Genomic DNA, 20,889 nt, shown 5'->3' with positions numbered 1-20,889 from the left:
ATAAAGTTGAATTTTTTCGATAAATCGGGTAGATTTGGTAAAAAGAAATCCTGAGGAAATAAAATAACAACGACCATATCGGTATGACTATATCATATGAATGGCCAGGAATGATTATATATTTCACCGCTATATAAACAAAATTTATGGCAAAGTCAATGAAATTTATGGTACTCCGATGCATGGGAATTGATAAAAAATCACCAAGAGAAACACAATTAACACCAAAGCTCTCTCAGAAGCAAATTAATCGCTACTTGCCTGACCTAATGAGATATAAGTTTGTCACACTGAATACTAATGGTATTTAACAACTTTTTCAAGCAAAATTCATACTTGTCAGCTGTGGCAGATCCAGAGAAGGATTAGGATGTATCCAATATTCCGATTAGATATCCAATTTTTGCTAGATAAAAATGGTAATTTTGTTCCGACCCAAGGGCATACCCAGGATCATAACTAAGGGGGGGGGGGGGGGCAGCAAGCCATGGTCTAGGGGGTGGGGGGGGCAAACTAAGTTGTGACATTAGTTTATGAGATTATTTCCTTGAAAAAATAGTTTTATTTTAGCTGCATATCTTATACTGATACATATCATTTCTCGTGGGTTTAAAGAAAATTTGTTGAATACTTTCGTTTCAATTCAGTGCTGATTTTGCTTAAAGACTTTTGCGAATTTTGCTTCTGGGGAGGGCAGCTGACCCTCGCTGGGTATGCCCATGTTATTACCCGCTCTACTGCTGCAAGGTTACCCCCCAGTCCCCTCACCTTGCCCCCCCCCCCTTCCCCCCCCGCCGCTTGTCCCTATCCCGATCTTGGATCTGGTATTGCCTGTTAGTAATCTGATAACTTGTGTTAATTGAGGTGATATGCTGTCTTCCTGCAAGGAAAAGAATTGACAGTATGCAAATAAATTAAACCACAATGACATTCTTGTATTGATGGCAGTAGCCTGTGAATAGCCAATTGTTGTGTTTAATTAAGTTCACAAAAATGTGTTGCCTCTGCAAAAAGAGTGGCATAATGCAGACCCATTCCCTGTAGTAGGATCAATGAAACTGTTCAGGTGTTTTCAAACTCAAACCTGAATCCAATAATTTTGTTTGAAGACCCGAAATACAAATGTTTTCTGAATAAAAATATGAATGCAAAAGTTATCTCACTATTTTCAACAGCTGCAATGGCAGAATATTCTAATATTTTTTGTAAATATTTTATTCTAGCCATAAGTTATTTAAAATCCTTACTTTATCCACTGTACTCAGAAGATGTGCTATTTTTATTTCTACAGAAATACATGGAAAGCCTAATGACAGCCAATTACAAAAAATTGAAATTCAATGAGTCATCTGCCGATGACCACGTGAACCTAATGAGCCGTTCCATGATGCTGCCAAGAGCTTGCAAATATAATGTTGATGATTGCGTCATGGAGGCATACACTCAATTTAGTCATTGGAATACCACTAAAATAAACAAGTAAGTACCTTTTGTTATTTTAAAATCATGGCAGTTGATTTGGAAAATTTTCCAGGAATTTTCTGTAATCATTTCCGTGAGAATGTACATTTACCGGTGCACTACCCATACTTGTTAAAATATTTAAAAATAAGCCTGGATCAGTCACTACTCTTTCTTACTTTCATTCAACTATGTATTTAAGTACATGCAACCTATTTTTCACTTCTCTCTTGGCACCTGTAGCGGATACAAAGAAAACTCAAGGAGGGTGGCACAAAAGATATCTTGAGTTACCTTTACTTTTATCATAATAAAAAATAATCAAGTCACATGCAAAGTTTAAGAAATTTGTAATGAAAGTTATTGTACACATATACAAAACAATGCCATCTTACGATATGAAAATTTACAGTTGTGGTTCAGCTATATTTGGCAATGTGGGTGTCCCCGCAAGAGGGGGGCACGAGCCCCCCGAACCCCAATCTGTATTCGCCACTGCTTAGCACACAGTCCACTTCAGCTTCCCCCAAAAGTTTTCCCTCAGGTGCCTACTGCCTACCCAGGATACACCTAATGAGGAAGACACTAGCTCTGCGGTATCTATCCTCTTAAATTCTATTTTTCGACATCATTGCATTTTGTAATATCTGCCAATAACTAAATATGGATTTAAATTTCAGTATCATGCAAGCAAAATATATATTGCTAACTAAATTAAATATGTAGGAACATGGTTTTACAATGCGTTTGAATTCACAGCCGAAGATCAGAGTGAACATCCTGCACACCATCATACCACTCCCCATCTCCAAGAAAAACTTCTTGCTACGTGACTGCCCCTCCCTTGTTTCTCCTTAAGAAACTCTCCTCTTCTTATGCCTGTGACATTCTTTCTTCCTCGTATTTAGCAAATACATGCAAATACATACAAGAATGCAGACTGGGGATCCTGTTTCATAAATAATTCTCATGCATGTATCATCATGCTATGAGAATATTATTCCTCATGCTTTGCTTTATTACAGTACGTGTAATGGCTTCATGCCCACATTTTCTTTCATTCATTAGTAAATTGTGGAACCATTCATAATTTTTTTTTGATTTTTCTCGGCGCGAAACAGTTTATGGTGCAGGCAGCGTAAGTCGGGTGTGTTCAGTAGCATGTAAAATACACATCATCCCTTCGGTGTTTGAAAATTACCGTATATTTAAGTATGAGCAACCAGATGCATACACCTATATTTTGGTGCTGAAGAGTCAAAAAATATCCATAAACATGCCTTATTTCCTTTCTTTTACTCTGAGATTATGAAAATTCCCTTTTTACTGTTGAAACTTCTCTCAATAACTGAAGGCAATTCTCAGGTAATATCTGGTAGCCATAGACAGACTGAGGGGAGACACAAGGGGGTACATTTTGAACCATAATTGGTTTATGTTGTTTTTAATGTCAAATATGAGAACACAGTTTGCCAATTGGACCCTTGTGCCCTCCAACCCCCCACCCCACGCATATTTGGTGAGTAACTCGCAGGTGGTGTGGCTACCAACTACACTACCTGCACCCAGGATCCTAGCCTGTCATGGGTCCGTCAATGTATCCAGTGCCATTTAGCGGCATTCATTTGAACTTCATCCTAAAAACTCTTTCCATTGTGTTCTTCTAGACGCAATTTGCTGGTGTGCCTTCCATACTGCATTGGGAATAGTATCAATATTTCTAAAACTCAATTGGAATAGGTGAAAGTCTAGGTGAAGTTGTTGGAAAGCAAATTCCTGGCGTGTCAAATGTGAGATGGAATTTTAAGTCGAGGTTAATTGAAACAGTTTATGCATTCAAAGATTCATTGCTGGAATGTTTGGAGAAGACTGAAAATTGCAGTAAACAAAGTACATATTGCTATTGCTCAAGCAAGAGGATTATGCCTTGGGATTGAACAGCCAGTTGTTGTTTTGGCTAAAAGTCTTCCATAGAGTAATGCCACATATGAGTATACTCTACGATCAGCTACAAAGAAAATTAATGGACTCATTGTCAGTGTCAGCAAATGCAGGCATTAAGAATTTCAAATCCACAGTAATGGATGTCAGGGAGAGCATTGAAACTATTTGCAATAAATTCAAAGACAAAACAAAAGAAGAGAAGATGTGAGGTCACTTTCATGTCAAGAAACCTAGCGGCAAAAGAGGTGTGTAATGTAACAATCGGTCAGGCTAAGGAGCGATTCTCTTTTACGGCTATCTTATGGCATCGGTCCTCTTCTCTTACGAAATTTTCCCGAAATTCAACCCCGCATTCCCAGGAAAGTATTTGCATGATTCATAATACCCATTCATAGAACAAGTTCGTCTGCGCACTGAGCTTGAAATAATTTACATGCATGAGGACTTCCAGAAAGTCTCCATTTTCGTTGCCCCTCTAGGATTCATCGTTGACAATAACATTCAAAACACATTCAGTGAAACAACTAGACTTCTGAAAATTCTTGCGACAATGCTGATGACAACTAGTGAAGCAGAGAGGAGTTTTTCAAACCTCAAACGTGTGAAAGCATCCTTATGTAGCCAGATGGATGAGGATAGGCTCACTGCTTTGGCAATATTGTCAATTGAAAAAAGCTCCAGGATGGTATAGAAGGTTTCAATGACAAGGTGATAGACAAGTTTGCTGAGAAGAAGCAAAGGAGAATGAATTTTACCTACCGTCACTTGTAAAGGCATGGTTAGGATAATTGTTTTCATAAGCATTTTAAGAGGCACCTGCCATATTCCTTGCTTCATTTCCTTTCCTCTCTAATGTCAGCATTTCCTCCTCCTTCTTGTTTCGTCATTCCCAACCACCCAACCCCCTACAACATAAGGCAAGAACGGGATCTTGCCGTAAACCCGACCCAATAGCAGAAATGCTGACGAGAGAAGGATGGCGGCTCTATGGGGCAGCTGCCGTGTGTACATGACTGAAGTAAGAATGAAGAGTGATTGTTCCCGACATGAGTTCTTCCCTTCTTTTGTGCGATTTTCCCTATCAAACCCCGGGTGACGACGACGAGAGGGCCATGGCGACTTACAGCATGCTCATATTACTTCTGTTCATGCAGTTTTAAGTGTAGAATGTACCAGTGGTATGTCTTGCATGCTACGTATTCTCTTTCTTACGTATTCTCGACGAAATATGATACTCATGGATTATTATTAACATAATATTAGTAAATCAGCCTATATCTGCTCTAATGCACACCCTGGATAAATTACCACCAGCCGCCACTGTGGGTCAGCAGTCAAGGGCCACGACCTTAGGAGGCCCCCACAACGCTTGCGTCTGTCATGGTGAAATGTATATGAAAGGTGTTATTAAAAAAGACTCACATTACTTGAACCAGAGTTATTTTGTGTCTATAAAATTCTAAGATTTCATTAGTTTATTTATTTACTACATACCCTCTCTAAGTAAAAAGTCTACATAATAAAATAAAAAAAATAAACATGCTAGAAGATAAAAGAGAACCTGATGCTTTTTTGAAAGGGTTGCAACGACAGGTTATTTTAGAGATTTATGTGAGCATTTCAAATGTCCTCTTTATGTCATTTTAACATTGGTATTTTATGTTCAGGATTCCAGCTAACCTGAGAGATGCAGTTTACTGTTACGGAGTCGTATCGGGCGGCAAGGAAGCATTCAATTTCCTATGGGCAGCATATGACAACACGACCGTAGCAGCGGAAAGGGTGCGAATTATGAAGGCTTTGGCATGCAGTGGAGACAAAGACTTACTCAATGGGTATGACACAGCTATGTGAATGGTGGAGAACAATTTTTGGTTATATTCTGCAGTCTCTTTTGGAACTATGACAATTATGACTAACCTGAAGATGCATGATACATTGGATGCAGAGGTTGGACTATTAAGTGTTTCAAATCATGTGAAGTAGGTATTAGGCAATAATGGGCCATACCATAGCCATATTCCTATACATTTATTCATTTCAATTCTCAAATGGCCAAAATTTAGAAGCTTGCACACATGTAACTCAATCAATTGGTATGCAATCCTGTAATCCCTCTGCAAATGATGCTAAAATTCATATTATCCTGTCTCTGCATAGGTTCAGCACACTTAGATAATAACTCTCTCTCTCTCAACAAGGTACAATAATGCATGTTAATCCACTAAATGACTTTTTTCAGATATTTGGAAGAAACAGTCAAAGAAAATTCAAAAATTAGGCTTCAAGATCGAGTAACAGTCTTCAAAGATGTATACAGCAGGGCACGAGGCTTTCCTGTGGCTTTAAATTTTGTGACTAAAAGATTCAGCGATATAAAAAGAACGTAAGTAACCAACACTTGCCTCAATGAAAATAAAAATGCTTTTACAGCTCAATTAAATGTGTCTACGATGACAGCTGTCCTTATGGCACAGTTATATCCAAGGCTAATTGAATGGATGAGAATAATTAAAGAGATAACATTGACTCCCATAATAAGAGTACCAATAACTACAGATATGTATCAGTCAATGAAGGTCTATTTTAGGGCTAACCTTTTTTCATCATAGAATATAGCTAATTGTAGTACTAATAAAGGTAAAATAGGAAATTACCAAATAGCATTTCGTAAAGTTTATTATCACAGCAGTATTTATTGCATATTATAGTATGCATTCAAAAATATCTTATTTGTATGCCCAAACTCTCTGAATTCAAGGTAGCAAAATAGAATAAAGAGTGAAATAAAACTGCGACTAATCCAGAATATTTAATTTAGTGTTTGGATCAAATATTTATATTAATTACACAATTTTGTCAGTAGTCAATTTAAATGTACAGTTTTTAAAAATCTAAAAAAAAATAGGAAGTTAATTCCTTATTTTCCAATTTTCTCTTGGAGCAAATTTATAGACATGAAATAGTTGCCTAAGTTACCAGTAGCTATCATATAATGCTGTACTATTTCTAAAATTGGTGAATATTTTCCAACAGAATTTTTGGCAATAACTCTTGAAATTTCAGGATGACTTTAGCAATTATTTTTTTCTATCAAGAGTGAGCATATTCACATACATGTAAGCATATATTGATGATGGTAAATACTGGAATAAAAACTGCAATATGCCAATTATCCAAATGTTTTTCACACATTTTATGACCAATAGAGTATCGCACTATCACTGAAAGAAATGAAAAACATGCTGAGGTGGATAAAATAAATTTGAAAGTTATGTACTTGAATATGTATAGTGAAGCTGGTCTCCAACTCATAGGAAACGTTTTTCCTGGTGACAGCGATTGCAAGCAGCAGTCAGAAATAGAATACATATATTAAAGAAGAATTCCTTCCTTGTTAGATAATTCCTAATTTCTAAAGGCAGAATCAAAAGAAATGCCATAAATGCATCATTGCCAGAAACCTTAAGAAAACAATTAGGTTATAGGTGCCCTACTGCGTAGAAATACAACCTCTGGAGGTAATGTTTACAATATAATTATAATTGGGGGCACTAAAGGTTTAATTTTGGATTCCTAAAATTAATTAATTCAAAAAATTTGAAATATCATTAATTAGGTAATTATTATTAATTAATTTTAATAAATAAAAATTCTCATATTTGAGATTAAAAACAAAATACAATGATTACTATAGAATACAATGATTACTATATATTCTCTTCATTTTGGTGTAAAAGTCACTTATATTAAATCAAACTACTGAGGCTCCCTAATACTCAAAATAAAACAAACATAATGATAGCCGTAACAAAAATCTTGTCTATTTTTTAAGCATCTGGGGGGGTTATGTTCCCCCATATGAAATCTGCCTATGGTCGCGACCACTACAAATAATAAGCTGGAGACATATCCAAGTAACATTGACCGTTGGGCCTCGGTTGGGGAACCGTAGTCACGGTTGGCTCATTGTGGGTGGATATGCCTACCAAATTCCACTGTTGGCCCAACGCAGATATTGTTCGTCGGCCCAACGAAAGGGTTTATGCTGTTGGCCCAACGGAAATCCCCAACGATGGCCCTACGAAATGGATTATCATTGGGCCACCGTTGGGACATCATAACATTATAGTACGATTGCATACGTTGCAGGATACGGTTCACATGGTTCCCTAGCAATCTAACAACCAAAACTTGTTTGGTTGTTAGGGATTGCTTTTATATGTTAATCATTCACTATGTCTTTGTGATAGCAGTTAAATAAAATAAGTCGAGTGCTTCTAACAAAAATAAGTCATTGACCTCATTTGGTAAGTCTTACAAAACTGGCATTCCTAAAATCATGTTACCTTAAACAGATAGTTTCGTGGAATTTTAAACTTTTCATCATTAATTTAGATAGATCGATATGTATATTGTTTTCAGATTGTGGCATATCTAGTATCAGTGGAAGTTTTAATGAAAACAGTGTTTCAATGGACAAAGTGAGTGATGTAGACCTCTCTGAAGAGAATGAGATTGAATTTATATGAGTAAACCTAAATAACATCTGCACAGTTATTATTTTATGGAAAATACATCAACTATTATACTCAATCAGTGTTTCTGTGACTCCTATTAATATCCCTAAATCTTGCACTCATTGTTAGCCATATTCTACATATCCTTTTCTCCACAATGGCATCAAATTCCATTTTGCTTTGTTTATTTCTTTCATTATCTATCCAAATCTGCATGTAGAGATCTCATCTCTCTGGTATCTTAAATAAACATTGCTCATATGCATTTGATTTATCAAATTTTACTTTTCCTTCCCATATAATTTCTTGAAGTACCTATCCCCAGTCGAACTTGAATTTTATTTCATTTGCTTCTTTAATTTTCCAGGTTAAATCATATTCCATATTGTGATTCCTGTATCTTTCATTGCGTAGTGATTGCCAAAGTCGTATTCAATTATCAGTCCATCATTTTAGGCTATCGTTGGTTTCATTGATTTTAGTTTCTTTTAGCATGTGAGGACGTTAACCCTATACAGAACCCATGCCCTGAAAGACCTCTATGGTATATCGCCTTGTCTGGCCAGTCAGGTGACCTTTGCAGAGCTTGAGTGTCCTTTTTGATGTACACCAATGATAGACATCTACATTTGGTTCGTGGGAAATCATTAGGTTTGCTGTATACCAGATATAGGCATCTACATTTGGATTGAATTAGGTATAACGCTAACTTTGTACTCTCAGTAGGGATGTATATCTTATGTAGCTTTTTATAGAAGTTTGCGTAAGTGTTTTAAGCATGTTGATATGATATTTATAATAAATATTTCCATCAGAAAATTTCTTATTAATAACATTTTGTAACTGATAGTTGTAAGAAATTTTCTTATAGAAAAATTTTATAAGAAATTTTCTTATGTAAGAACAAATTATTGGACATATTTCTCATAAGAAATATGTCCAATTTCTGATAAGAAATTTTCTTATAAGAATTTTCCAATGGGGGGGGGGGGGGGGTTTAGGCGCAAGTAATACTTAGGAGTGTGGGAGTATTGCATACCCGCCAGGGAAAGCAGGAGTTGCAGGGTCGTCCTCCAGGAAAGTTTTAAGAACAATGGTTCAAAATGGCGAGTTTTACGGCTTTCTGGGGGATATTTGATTAATCCTAACACTATGCTATAAGTAATCTAGCATTGTGTTAGGATTAATTAATTTATAACTGATCCAATTAAGTAAAATGGACTAAACTTAAAAATTTCGTTACCGAAGACCAGAGAATAGGAATTGTGAAGGCAATTGAATCAAATAACTCAGGGGTGTACATCTTGCAGTGTGACAAGGAGGATTTCTTTGAATTACCTCTTAGAAGTGGTACCATTGGTATATTTGTAGTAAAAAAATTAGTACCTGGATGCAAATTTCAGTCCACCCAGATTTTATCTAAGTGTGTTCCATTGCCCTATGAAGAAGATGGACAGTTTTTGTGTGTGCCAAATTGTAATATAGAAAGGTGCTGATGAAATTTTCCTAATTTTGTCCTAATAAAAATTGTCCTAATTTGTGAAAATAAAAGCTGGGGACCTTCTGAACTGATATTGATTTTTGTTTTCCACTTTTAACCACTGTAACCTTACTTTGTCCCATAGCATTGATTGTTAATGTATTTAATTTCATTTTGATTTATAGGGAGTTAAAGGTAAAGATTCTATCTACCGGTATCGTATCAAGTGAGAAAGTAAATTAATTTAACTTTCATTCTATAAAAATGAGAAATGCCAGTAAAATATAGCTTTTGTTGGGAAACGGATGGCAGAATGTAAAAGGGCCAACGGTATATCGTTGGAGATTTGTTGGCCTTGGGTTGGGAATACGAAGGCCCGACTGTAATGCTCTGTTGGCCCATCGTTGGGGAATCGTTGGTTGGGATACGGTTGGCGAGGTGGCCAAATCATACCATGGGCCAACCGCTGTGTCCCACCATCTGCCAACAGAGGGCCAACCAAAAATGTTACTTGAGTGAAACAGTTTCGTGAGGGAGGTGATTGGGTCAATTTTTGAAATATTAAGTCATTCAATTCAGGGGGGGCAATCCTCCCAGCCATGAAGGAGTGGATAACCATACATTAACCCCATCAAGCTCACAGCAATTTCCTTTTTCACGCCTAGAAAGCTCAAGTCTTTTTAAATTTCAGTTTTTAAAATTTTTTTTGCAAAGCTATTTCTTGAAATAGGATGATGATAATGATGAATGTTACCTTATCCTTCAGAACATGCTACTTTTTTAGTAAAGAAACATATTTGAATAGTAAAATGGTAATTTATACATTTTTTATAGGCAATATTAGAATGCATTTTTTTAATGGCGCCAATATATCAGCACCTTGTGATACATTTTTTAGGCAAAAACTGAAAGCCTATACATGTATCAGTGACTTGATCTTATTGAAATATATTAACACTACAAGTTATTATTTTTTACGTAGGAATCATGAAGAGATAAGAATCTTTTTTTCTTTCATTATCCTTGTTTGACCAGAAAATTTATGATAAATTTCAAAATGTAATCTTCACCTTTTCAGATGTGGAGCAAACAATGCAATGAAGATCCTCGTGGGATTATCTAGCAGAGTAGTTAAATCTGAAGATGCCAATACGGTGAGAATCATTCAAACCCTAGAGAAATAATTTCTGTAAGGAAATTTTCAAGCCATAAGATGCCTGTCTGAGAAATCCGCATGCAGGGGTTGGAATATGCGGCACTTAACTGTGCTTCAACGAAGTAAACAAAAGTAAATAGGGCCATGTTTATTATATGGCAAGCAATACAATTATCATTGTGGAAGGTTACTAGGGATTTCCACCAGGTCAGGTTCCCCAACTCTATCTCGGCCGACGTTTCGATGGGCGAGTTGTCCATCGTCTTCAGGGCATAAGACGATGCCCTGAAGACGATGGACAACTCGCCCATCGAAACGTTGGCCAAGATGGAGTTGGAGAATCTGACCCGGTGGAAATACCGAGTAACCTTCCACAATTCTATATGCCGGGAAAGCCTACGATCATTCAATTCAATTATCAGTCCCTCAATGCTCTAATGGTCTCATGTGGGATTAAGTCCTTTCTCCCTTTGCTATTTGGCGTCTCTCTCTCATGGAGCCTTCCTGGTGCTAGGCTCCAGGTACCCTGGAGGCATCAACAGGGACCTCAGGGTCCCAGGGCAACGACCTCGGCCAGGTGGCACCATACGTTCACATCCCTGGTGGTGATGCTTCAAGCTGAATGCTCCACCACACATATAGCCAGGGAGGGTGCTTTCTAGGGTCTAAAATATACCATGATCCTACTTAAACTTTTCCAAAAATTGTACATGCAACCTTATCAGCACAATCTTACATTAGTTAACGTGCCATCATTTTTGCGCCATCTTGTGGACATTTTCAAACGTGCCCTTCATCAAGTTTACTTGATTTTGAATGCATTTGATAACAAAGGACTACAATAACAAAGAAAAAAGGACACTTAGTAATGACAAAAGGCAATGCTGGTGACAGTTTGAGGTTGGGGTGGAGGGGAAGATTTTAGGAAAAATGTTTTTAGGAAAGAGTAAAAAAGACTGCATTCTTAAATGTGGCTCTCAAATGAAAATTTTTATTTCTCCAACTTAAAGATTTTTTAAAACAATTGATAAAGGTCTAAACAGATCAGATTCTTAGATAGAATATTTCTGAAAGATATTGCTTACCACCATGGTGCCACTGAAGGTGATGAACCATTTCCTACTACAACATTGACCTTAATCCACTCCTGCCAAGGGCATTACTTATTTATATCCATCACTTTTCTTTGCCTTTTTTTATTTGCACCCATTCCATTTAAAAATTTGTCATTTTCAGTTCGAGAAGGGAAAAAAGTAAGGATAAAGGATTGTGAGCAATATTCATGCAGTAAATTTTGCACATTCCTTTCATTACCTACAAACCTAATGCCACAGAACATACCTAGGCAACTTTGACTTTCCAAAGAAGTGCACTCTTAAGACCTAGTTTCACGAGCCATCTTGAAAATACCTTGTCAATTATGGACCAGACGTAGTGCACTGGAACCATAAGTTATCATTGACTTCTGATTATTTCCTCCTCTTAGTAACACTACAGATGTAGCTATATTGATTGATTTCTGATTTCATCATGAAGAGGAAATCATTATAAATTCACTTAATGAATTTAATTTGAAGATTAGCTTTAAGAGTGTGAGACAGACTCGTCCCAGGTACTTATTTTGACAGCACTGAAAGTAATGAACCACTTTCCAAAAAACCATGACCTTAATCTGCCAATGGCAAGAGCATTACATTCCCTATCAACCCAGAAAATCCAACAGTAATTGACTTAACCCTTATAGTGTCAGCGGGCCAATCCATTGGCCCAGGGTAGGTATATGCAAAGAGTGCCAAGGGCTTATCCCAAGGTCCCAAGGGTGATCCATCGGCCGGGTTTTAAAAACTCCCACCTTTTATTTTGTGAGCTTCATGTAGCTTTTGTGACTATTATGTGACCATCTGTCATGCCTTAACATACCCGGAAGTATTTATTTATTTATCAAATTGTCCACATACAGCATACATAGTTTGCCATTTATAGTGGCACAGTATGGTAAACTTAAAAGTACAAACACAATCAAACATAATAAATTTAAATAAATCACAATACATTGAAAGTAAATTTATTGACCTTAAGAGTTTCTATTAAGGTAGAAAAGAGCGCAGTTTGTAAAGGAGTGGTTTGGAAAGGAGAATGGGTCAAAGTGATCTGGAAGGGAATTTATGAGAGAAGAGAGGCGGGAGATGATGGAACGTTTGGTTAGTGACAATCTGGGAATGGGCACATGAAGGAGCAAATGCGTTCGAGTGGGTCTGCATGGAACTTTAAAGTTTAGATTGGAGACGAGATCGGGACAGTCTATGGAAGAGTTTAGAATGCTATGTATTAGTTTTAAATCGGATTTGAGGATTAAATTTGGAATATTAGATATAGAGAGAGTGTGCAAAACAGTATCAGCGGACATATTACGAAGATGAGGGGCTCTGCACTCAACTATATTAGTGAAAAAATTTGTCACACTTTTAAGAGCCAAAATATTGGATTGGGCTGAGATTGTCCAAATGGGGGAGCAATACATTATAACGGGAATGACAATAGTTGAAAAATATGCGCGTAATGCTATCGGGTCTGCAATTTCTGGGAAGCGGTAGAGGAGGCCAAGGAGAGGCAAACCTTTGTTTTTCATTTTTGTAATATGCTCACAGTAATTTAACTTTTGATCCATTAAAACACCTAAGTCTTTGATGGTGGATACTCATCTAAGGGAAAGGGAGTTTAAACTGTACCTGAAATCATAAGGGGACTTTTTTAGCTAAATGGAAATTATGTTGCATTTATTAGCGCTTAGGCGGAGTTTCCAGGTGTTGCACCACTCTGAAACCTTGTTCAATGCATCCTGTAGGTTATGGCAGTCTGCGACATTGTTAATTTGCTTCAAAATTTTTCAGTCATCAGCGTAAAAAAGGGTATGGGCTTGAGAGGAATGTACAAGGGAGACCAGATCGTCAACGAAAAGCTTAAATAAATATGGTCCGAGAGAACTTCCCTGAGGTACTCCGGATGTTGTGGGTAACCATTGGGATGAGCAGCCAGGAAGTATTACACGCTGGAATCTATTGTTGAGGAAAGAGTCTACTAGATTTACAAAATTTCCATGCAGGTTAAAGTGATGATAGAGTTTGTGAAGGAGAAGAGAGTGGTCTAGAGAGTCGAAGGCTTAGAGAAATCTAAGAATATTGCATCAAGTTGAGCTTTATTGGAGATGGAAACGACTGCATGATGCTGAAAAAGAGCTAAGTTGGTCAGGCAGAAGCATCCCGGAAGGAAACCATACTGATTATTTGATAAAAAAGGAGAAGTGAAGTAGTAGAGCCTGTTGAGAATAATCCTTTCACAAACTGAAGATAGTATCGGAAGTAACGATATTGGGCGGCAGTTTGAGACTTCATCTTTAGGGCCATTTTTATGATGGTGGCAATTTTCCACTGGGAGGGGAAGGTGCCGGGGGAAAAGCAACGGTTCAGTAGCAGGCTCAATGGAAGAGAGAGGGAGGAGGCGCAGTGTCTAATTAGTTTGAGGCTCAAACCATCGGGATCAGGGGCAGGATGGAGAGGGACTTTGCTGAGATACTCAAATACTTCTCTGGGATCTGTGATAATGTTAGATAGACAAAGGTCACAAATTGGCGTGGGGAAGTGATCAATTTTATTAGAGAGAGTAGATGAAGGAGCTAAGCAATCTGTAAAGAATTTATTGAATAAGTTTGGTCTATCGGGGCCCCCAGCCTCGAGATTGTTATAGGTCACGTTAAGGGGGATGTGTGGAGACTTTCGGTGACTGTTCACAAGGGACCAGAATTTTCTTGGGTTGGAAGAGATGGATGAACACATGCTTTATACATACTCCTTGTGATCATGGCGAATTAGCGTTTTGGAAGAGCGACAAAGGTTAGTGCATATAGTTTGAGTTTCCTCGTTCGGGAAAGATTTGTATGGATACCAAGCTTGATTCTTGTTTCCAAGTGAGCGAATGGTATCTGCTTTGAACCAAGGGGGGAATTTTTTTGACTTAGGTTTCACAATGGGCACAAAATCTTTGACTGCACTCTCAAGGATAGAGTAAAGAAAGTCCACACCTTCTTCCGGAGACATAGAAGTAAGGATACCCCAGGGTATGAGGTCGAGGCAGCGATTTATGTCGTCCCAACATGCCTTCAACCAAGCAGGGAAAGGCTTAGGGGGCGGGGTGGGGTGCTTCTTGGAACGTTGGACGAGGAAAACTGCATCGAGGGACTCGTGATCGGAGTCGAAAATATTTTGCCCGGGGGTGACTGCCGCAGGAGCAATGGTCGCAAGAAGTAAGTCCAGCGTTGCTGCATTTCGAGTTCCGTGTAGGCAGTATTGAGGAAGGCCACGAGCATTTACAAAATGTTGTAGAAAGAAGTCGTCATGAGCATTGGTTGGACAGCCGCTTGTTGGATTGTTCCATCGAATTGAAAGATTAAAATCACCAACCAGAATTACAGGACCTAGGTTTATAGCTCTGAACACAGAATCTAGACAATGTTCCAGAATAGTAATGTCACTGTTAGGGGGATGGTAAAAGCAACCAACATAGATTTTACATGCCTTAGAGTGTTCACCTGAGACTAGTGACACCTCAATCCATATAATCTCACAGTCCGTTTCCAGGTCCAGGCGGCATTTTGATGGATAGAGATTGTCGACAGCAAGGAGCACTCCTCCTCCTCTTGACGGTCAATCTCGGCGATAGATATTGTGGGAGTTCACAAAGGATAATTCAGCATCAGCGACTGAGGGCTTTAGCCAGGTTTCAGAAAGGGCAATTACATATATCAAATTGGGAGAGCTCATGGGCGTCTGTGTCACAGTCGTCAAGTTTGGTCTTGATGCTTCTCACATTTTGATAATAAAGGTGTACTTGAGGGATACGAGAAGGGCCAGGGTTAAGACTGACATCCCCTGAGAGTAACACAATGAGGAGTATGACCATTCCAGCGTGAGGGTAGCGCGGGAGTTTTACTCCGAAGGGCTCAGGCTCTCACCGGAACCCGGACCGTGAACCTCTCGGGCTAGGAAGGCCACATCGGGAGAAACCACATGATGAGAAGGCGGAAAAAGAGATATCTCCGATAACTGAATATCACTAGAGGATCTTGAGGAAATACAACAAGGGAGTGATCATGACACGAAAGAGCACAAACTTGCACAGAAATATTGAACCACAGTAGTGATGCAACAAAAAAAAGCACTGAAAGACAGACGAGCGAAAGATGGATGCATCAGGCTACCAGTGGCCATGTTGAAAGTCTCTGAGTATTGAGAGCAAACAAAAAAAAATGATGTTTCTGAAAATGCATATTAGGATTTTTTATAAATTTTTAATTGCAAACCTGCAATTTTGCAAAATAAAGGCCTGTATTCTTTAGCATACCAGGCAAAACAGGCTACCACTATATTATTTATGGGTTTATCCACATTCCAGGAGAAGTTTTTTTACTTGGTAAGTAATGGATTCACCATCATTCAAAATGCAGGTTTGAAGTACACACAGCATTTTTTTTTTTGCCACCCACTTTTTTTCAAAAATGCCCATGGTTAAAGTAATGGGGACTATATTCCTAACCATGTACATATTAAATTTTTTCCTAAAGTTGAAGCTTCAAAATTAGGGGGGCTCTATATGCAGAGAAAAACGGTAAATGACCTCATGAGTACCTATATCATAGAACACATTTATTGAATAAATGGTTTTTGATATTCAGAAGAGCAATTAATTGCCACTAAAGATTACTTTCTGTGCATGCCTGTATTATATAAGTGCTTTTTTCTTTGCAGATGTCTATCTTTTTTGGAAATAACCTGCAACAAATAGATCAATCTACCATCAGCAAGTCTAAAAAGAATATCGAAAGCAATCTAAAATGGGTGACAACTTATGGGCAAACGGTTGAAGACTGGCTGAAAGAAAAGTATCATGTCAGTGCGTCAACTACCCACCAAGCTAGTGTTATAGTGATTGCTTTGCTGAGCATCCTCATCCATCAGTTTTATTGAAAAAGAGAAGAGTGTTAGAATAAGACTCTCCATATTGTTTTTCTTCTGTGGAAATTTTCCCAAAATTATCTGTGGTCTGTTTAAAATTTGGGGAGAACATTTTAGCGGTGAAAATATATTTTCCTAACAATTATTACTCAAGCAGTTTTCCTTGAGTCGGTTCCAATTCCATATATCTAGGTATTCAACACTAAAATAGAAATGTTTTGATCATACAATCAGTATTTTATTGCATAATATAGTGCTTAAACATTTGCTACCTCCTTAATACACTACGTATGTATCTAGGGTGGATAAAGGATTTTTTCCTGGTGGTGTGGGGGCACAAAGGCGTGACGAGCAAACAAGCTTCTCATACTTGAGATTTCAAAAAAAGATACAACAATTACTGTATTTAATATTCTATTTATTTTAATATGCAAATTGTTTATGTGAAATTATATGATAGAGGCTCTGTAATACACAAAACAAACGTAGTGATAGCAGTTTTAAAAATTTTGTCTATTCTGTAAGTACCTGGGGGGGGGGCAGGCACATAACCTGGTCCCCCCCCCCCCACCTCTGCTATGCTTCACTGTAACACAGTTTCTAAACGCTCTTATCTACCCTGGAAAGAATAGACTGCAGCTGCATACTAAAACATTGGTATATTTCCAGAAGGGTACTAATTTATAGGTAATAAGGTATCAGTAATGACATGAAATGAGAAGATTGATGATGGGAAATATTAATGGTGCAAACATTGTAACTACCTCAGAGAGCCGTAAAAATCACCATTTTGAACCTTTTATCTTAAAAATTTCTGGTGGAGGGCCCCCGCACCTCCCATTTACCCTGGTGGTATACCACACCCCCAGTATTGGTTGTGCCTAAAAAAAACCCTAGACTTAATTCCTTGCAACACCCGTAGTGGCCAGGAACACAGGGCCTGGGCAGCACCAGGGCCTGGCCCTGATAGCCATGGGTGTAATGAAGAGGGGTTATTTGGGATGTAAACCCTCTCGATGCTCAGGAGAAATAAAAATATATTAAAGTAATTATTTGGAAAATTGAAAGATTTTGATTTTTTGAGGGACTGCAGAATCAATTCAAGGTACTGGAATGCATATGCACACATTTAATCCACACACAATTTTCAAATGAAAGCCAACACCCCCCCTAAAATTGCCGATTTCTTAAACTTGTTATTGAATTTACAAGTAGGAATCATGTTTTACAAAGTATAAAAAAATGACGACTACTTTGGATCAACTCAATTTTCCCTTATACCTGGGCGTACCCACAGCTGCCCCCCCTCCTTGAAGCAAAAATTGCAAATGTCTTTAAGGAAAATAATAATTTTTCGATCAAATAATTTTAAAATTTAATAAAGAACTGTTAGAGTTTCCTTAAAATGTTGATTTCATTTGCCTTTTCCATGCTTAAATCTTACCTACAACAACGTTACAACATTGAACAACCATGGCTTCCCTTCCCCCTAGTTTTGATCCTGGGAACGCCCTTGCCCTGATAGGTAGTAGAATGCCATTCTCGTACATTCCAGCTGAAATTAAGCACTGCATTCAGAGCACTTGTTAATTTGAAGCTGGAGTATTACTGCATTATATATATACCTAGGTACTATTATATCAATATTATGAGAAATATTTTTATGAAGGGAGTTATATCTTGGAGTGGTTGACTATGGGGATCATTTCCCCTCATGAGTCAACTCTGGTAATGCGACTTCTCCTAGCCAAGAGCTTGAAATTATACATGTGCTCAAATCAAAGCTTCAAATTCAGAGGAAATATATGCATGATGGCTATGCAAAAAACCAAAGGCCAACATTGATTCTACGAAATTCTGTTTTACATGTAAATAGAAAAGGAAAAAAGAGTATACACTAACAAAAAGACTAAATAAATCCTGATACTTCTCTTTCGTTAATAATCAATGGAAATTATTATTACAAAGGAAGTAAAGGGCTTGAAAACAAAGGCTACTGTTGTAGTCATCCAATCACACCCATAATATCCTGGTCTAGGTTTATGCCATTTTAATTTTGCAAAAATCTCTCATTGCACATCTCATTGGCTTTTGCATCTTTGTGCAAAAGCCAATGAGAGATGTTGTATGTATTTCCTTTGTGGCTTCAGCACAGCAAATGTGAGTATGGGGAGAAAGTGTGAAGTGTGTAATAGGAGAAGATTGAAAAAAAAACACAACTCACCCAACACCAGACAATCCACACTGAGGGACACACCACCAATTCATTGCTTCCCCATGCTCTACCGAATGCTTCACCTCCCTCTCAGCCTTTCTTGCATGCCTATTCAACCTTCTGCCTTGGCGGCATGCACAAAGAACACCCACTCACTCAGGGATTCAATAATGGGGTTGATTTGGATAGGTGAGGGTAAAGCTCACCTCAGACTAAGTCACAAAAATCAAACACAAGTGGTCCCATGAGTCATGATTGTAAAACCGTGTGCACCAAAAACTTTAGGAGTTTTGCAACCCATGAGCGCCCATCAGGCTTGCTGGCCCACTCTTTCACTCAATGATTAAACCGGAAGTTAGATCTGTAAAGGTGAGGGTAGAGCTCACAACGTACTAATCAACGGGTGAGTTAATATAACACGTTAGGGAAATGAGGAGAGCCATATTCCAAAATTCCTGCGAGGCAACCTCCGAAGGCTTCAACCGGGATATAAATACGGGTGACTTAGATCAGTAGCCTCGCCCTCTGACCATAATACCCCACAACACCGCAAAGAGGGCTATTGAACACCAACTCATGCACTACGTGAAGGAGAAGGAAGTTCGGAGTGGAGAGGGAGTACAAGACGGAAAGCCGAAATTCGAGCCTATTGCCAAAGCGGGTAAACGTAACTCCAACTGGGGCCATTCAACTCGTCGAGGAGCATCCGACCGATCACCGCCGCGGCGGCCATGGGTCGGCCGGCACTCCGTATCTACCCCAGCTCCGTCAAGGACAAAACGGTGCCTCAACTATACCTATGCACATAACCTGTAGCGAATATTACCTGGGGAAATTCAAATACATGCTCATTAACTTACCTTCATGCAAAAATCCGTTACTTATAAACAATTTTCCTTATTATGTCATGTTCGTTGACTCATTCACTCCCATGGCCATTTACACCCTAAATCAGTGGCGTAATTAGTAAAAAAGCTTAAGGGGGGAGATGGAATGGCCTGGAGTGGCGACAACCCCATCCCCCCCTTGGCAACGAGGGGTCAGGGATAATTTTTGACAAATGAAACCTGGAAATACCTCTCACATCATTTTGGCTCAAAAGATTTAAATTTAAAGAGATGCAGTTATTATATGTCATAACTAAATAATAGTTTTACATATTTTTTTAATTCTCCAAGGCTTTAGAGGGGGGGACCTATCCCCTCATCAGTCTCCTTTAGTTACGCCACTGCCCTAAATGTTATTCAGCCTCGCCAACTGTCTGCTTCCAACTCTTTCTAACTTCTGCATCCGCCTCACTGACTCCCATTTTCCCCATGTCAATCAGCACCTCATCCTTCCGCCTTTTTCTCGATCTTCCTGTAGGTCGTCCTCCATCATGGTTTTTTGCCCAGACTTGTTTTTCAAGGGCCTCATGTCCTCTTCGTATTATGTACCCTGCCCATCGCAAAATGCGGCTCTTAGCTTCAACTACTACGTCTGGCGAGTTGAAAAGGTCCCTGATTTTCCTGTTGTGTTTCATTATCCAGGGACCATTTTCTCTTGCTGGTCCAAAAACTTTCATTAACACTTTATTTTCTAAGGCAATCAACTTCTTTTCCGTTCTTTTGTCGAGAACCCATGATTCAGCGCCATATATAAGGATAGGTCTTATTATGATTTTATAAATTCTAACTTCGGTTCTGATGGATAAACTTTTTGATATTGGCAGTTTGCTAAGGGCAAACATACTTCTATTTGCTGAATTCGTTATGTTTTCTATCTCATTTATCTCAAATACATACATCAATAAGTATGACGAAATTCATAGCAAGCGGAGAAAGTCGTGAACAGTAGTATGGGTTGTATAGGTTGATGGGGGCCCTCGGCTGGGGATACTATGGAAAATTTTAGGCTATCGGATGCCCAGAAATGGTAATCGACGCATTTCTGGATCTTAAAAACTAGATAAAAGTTAATAAAAATGCCAATTTTTCCGGAAAAAATGTTGCAAAAGTGAGAATTTCACAGCTTATAAAATTCAATAATATAAAAACAAAAAAAGTCTAAAATAAGCTTTGCGAATAACCCTTTCAAAAGAGAAAAGTTTAATATTTTTATATGGC

General features: G+C 38.3%; 1 protein-coding gene across 1 annotated transcript in view; it reads left to right on the top strand.

The window, feature by feature from the left end:
- The window catches only part of LOC124165588 (aminopeptidase N-like), a 45,088-nt gene extending 28,147 nt beyond the window's left edge, over nucleotides 1-16,941 (top strand). The window contains exons 11-15 of the mRNA XM_046543050.1: nucleotides 1,292-1,479; nucleotides 5,073-5,240; nucleotides 5,648-5,791; nucleotides 10,484-10,559; nucleotides 16,363-16,941. Coding sequence (XP_046399006.1) covers nucleotides 1,292-1,479; nucleotides 5,073-5,240; nucleotides 5,648-5,791; nucleotides 10,484-10,559; nucleotides 16,363-16,581 — 795 coding nt within the window. The 3' untranslated portion in view covers nucleotides 16,582-16,941. The remainder of the gene's footprint in view (nucleotides 1-1,291; nucleotides 1,480-5,072; nucleotides 5,241-5,647; nucleotides 5,792-10,483; nucleotides 10,560-16,362) is intronic.
- The last annotated feature ends 3,948 nt before the right edge of the window (nucleotides 16,942-20,889 follow it).

Source organism: Ischnura elegans, chromosome 1, assembly GCF_921293095.1.
Source record: "Ischnura elegans chromosome 1, ioIscEleg1.1, whole genome shotgun sequence".
In the NCBI taxonomy this organism is placed as follows: Eukaryota; Metazoa; Arthropoda; class Insecta; order Odonata; family Coenagrionidae; genus Ischnura; species Ischnura elegans.
Note: the sequence above shows the minus strand (reverse complement) of the source record. Positions and strands in the feature narration are given on the sequence as shown.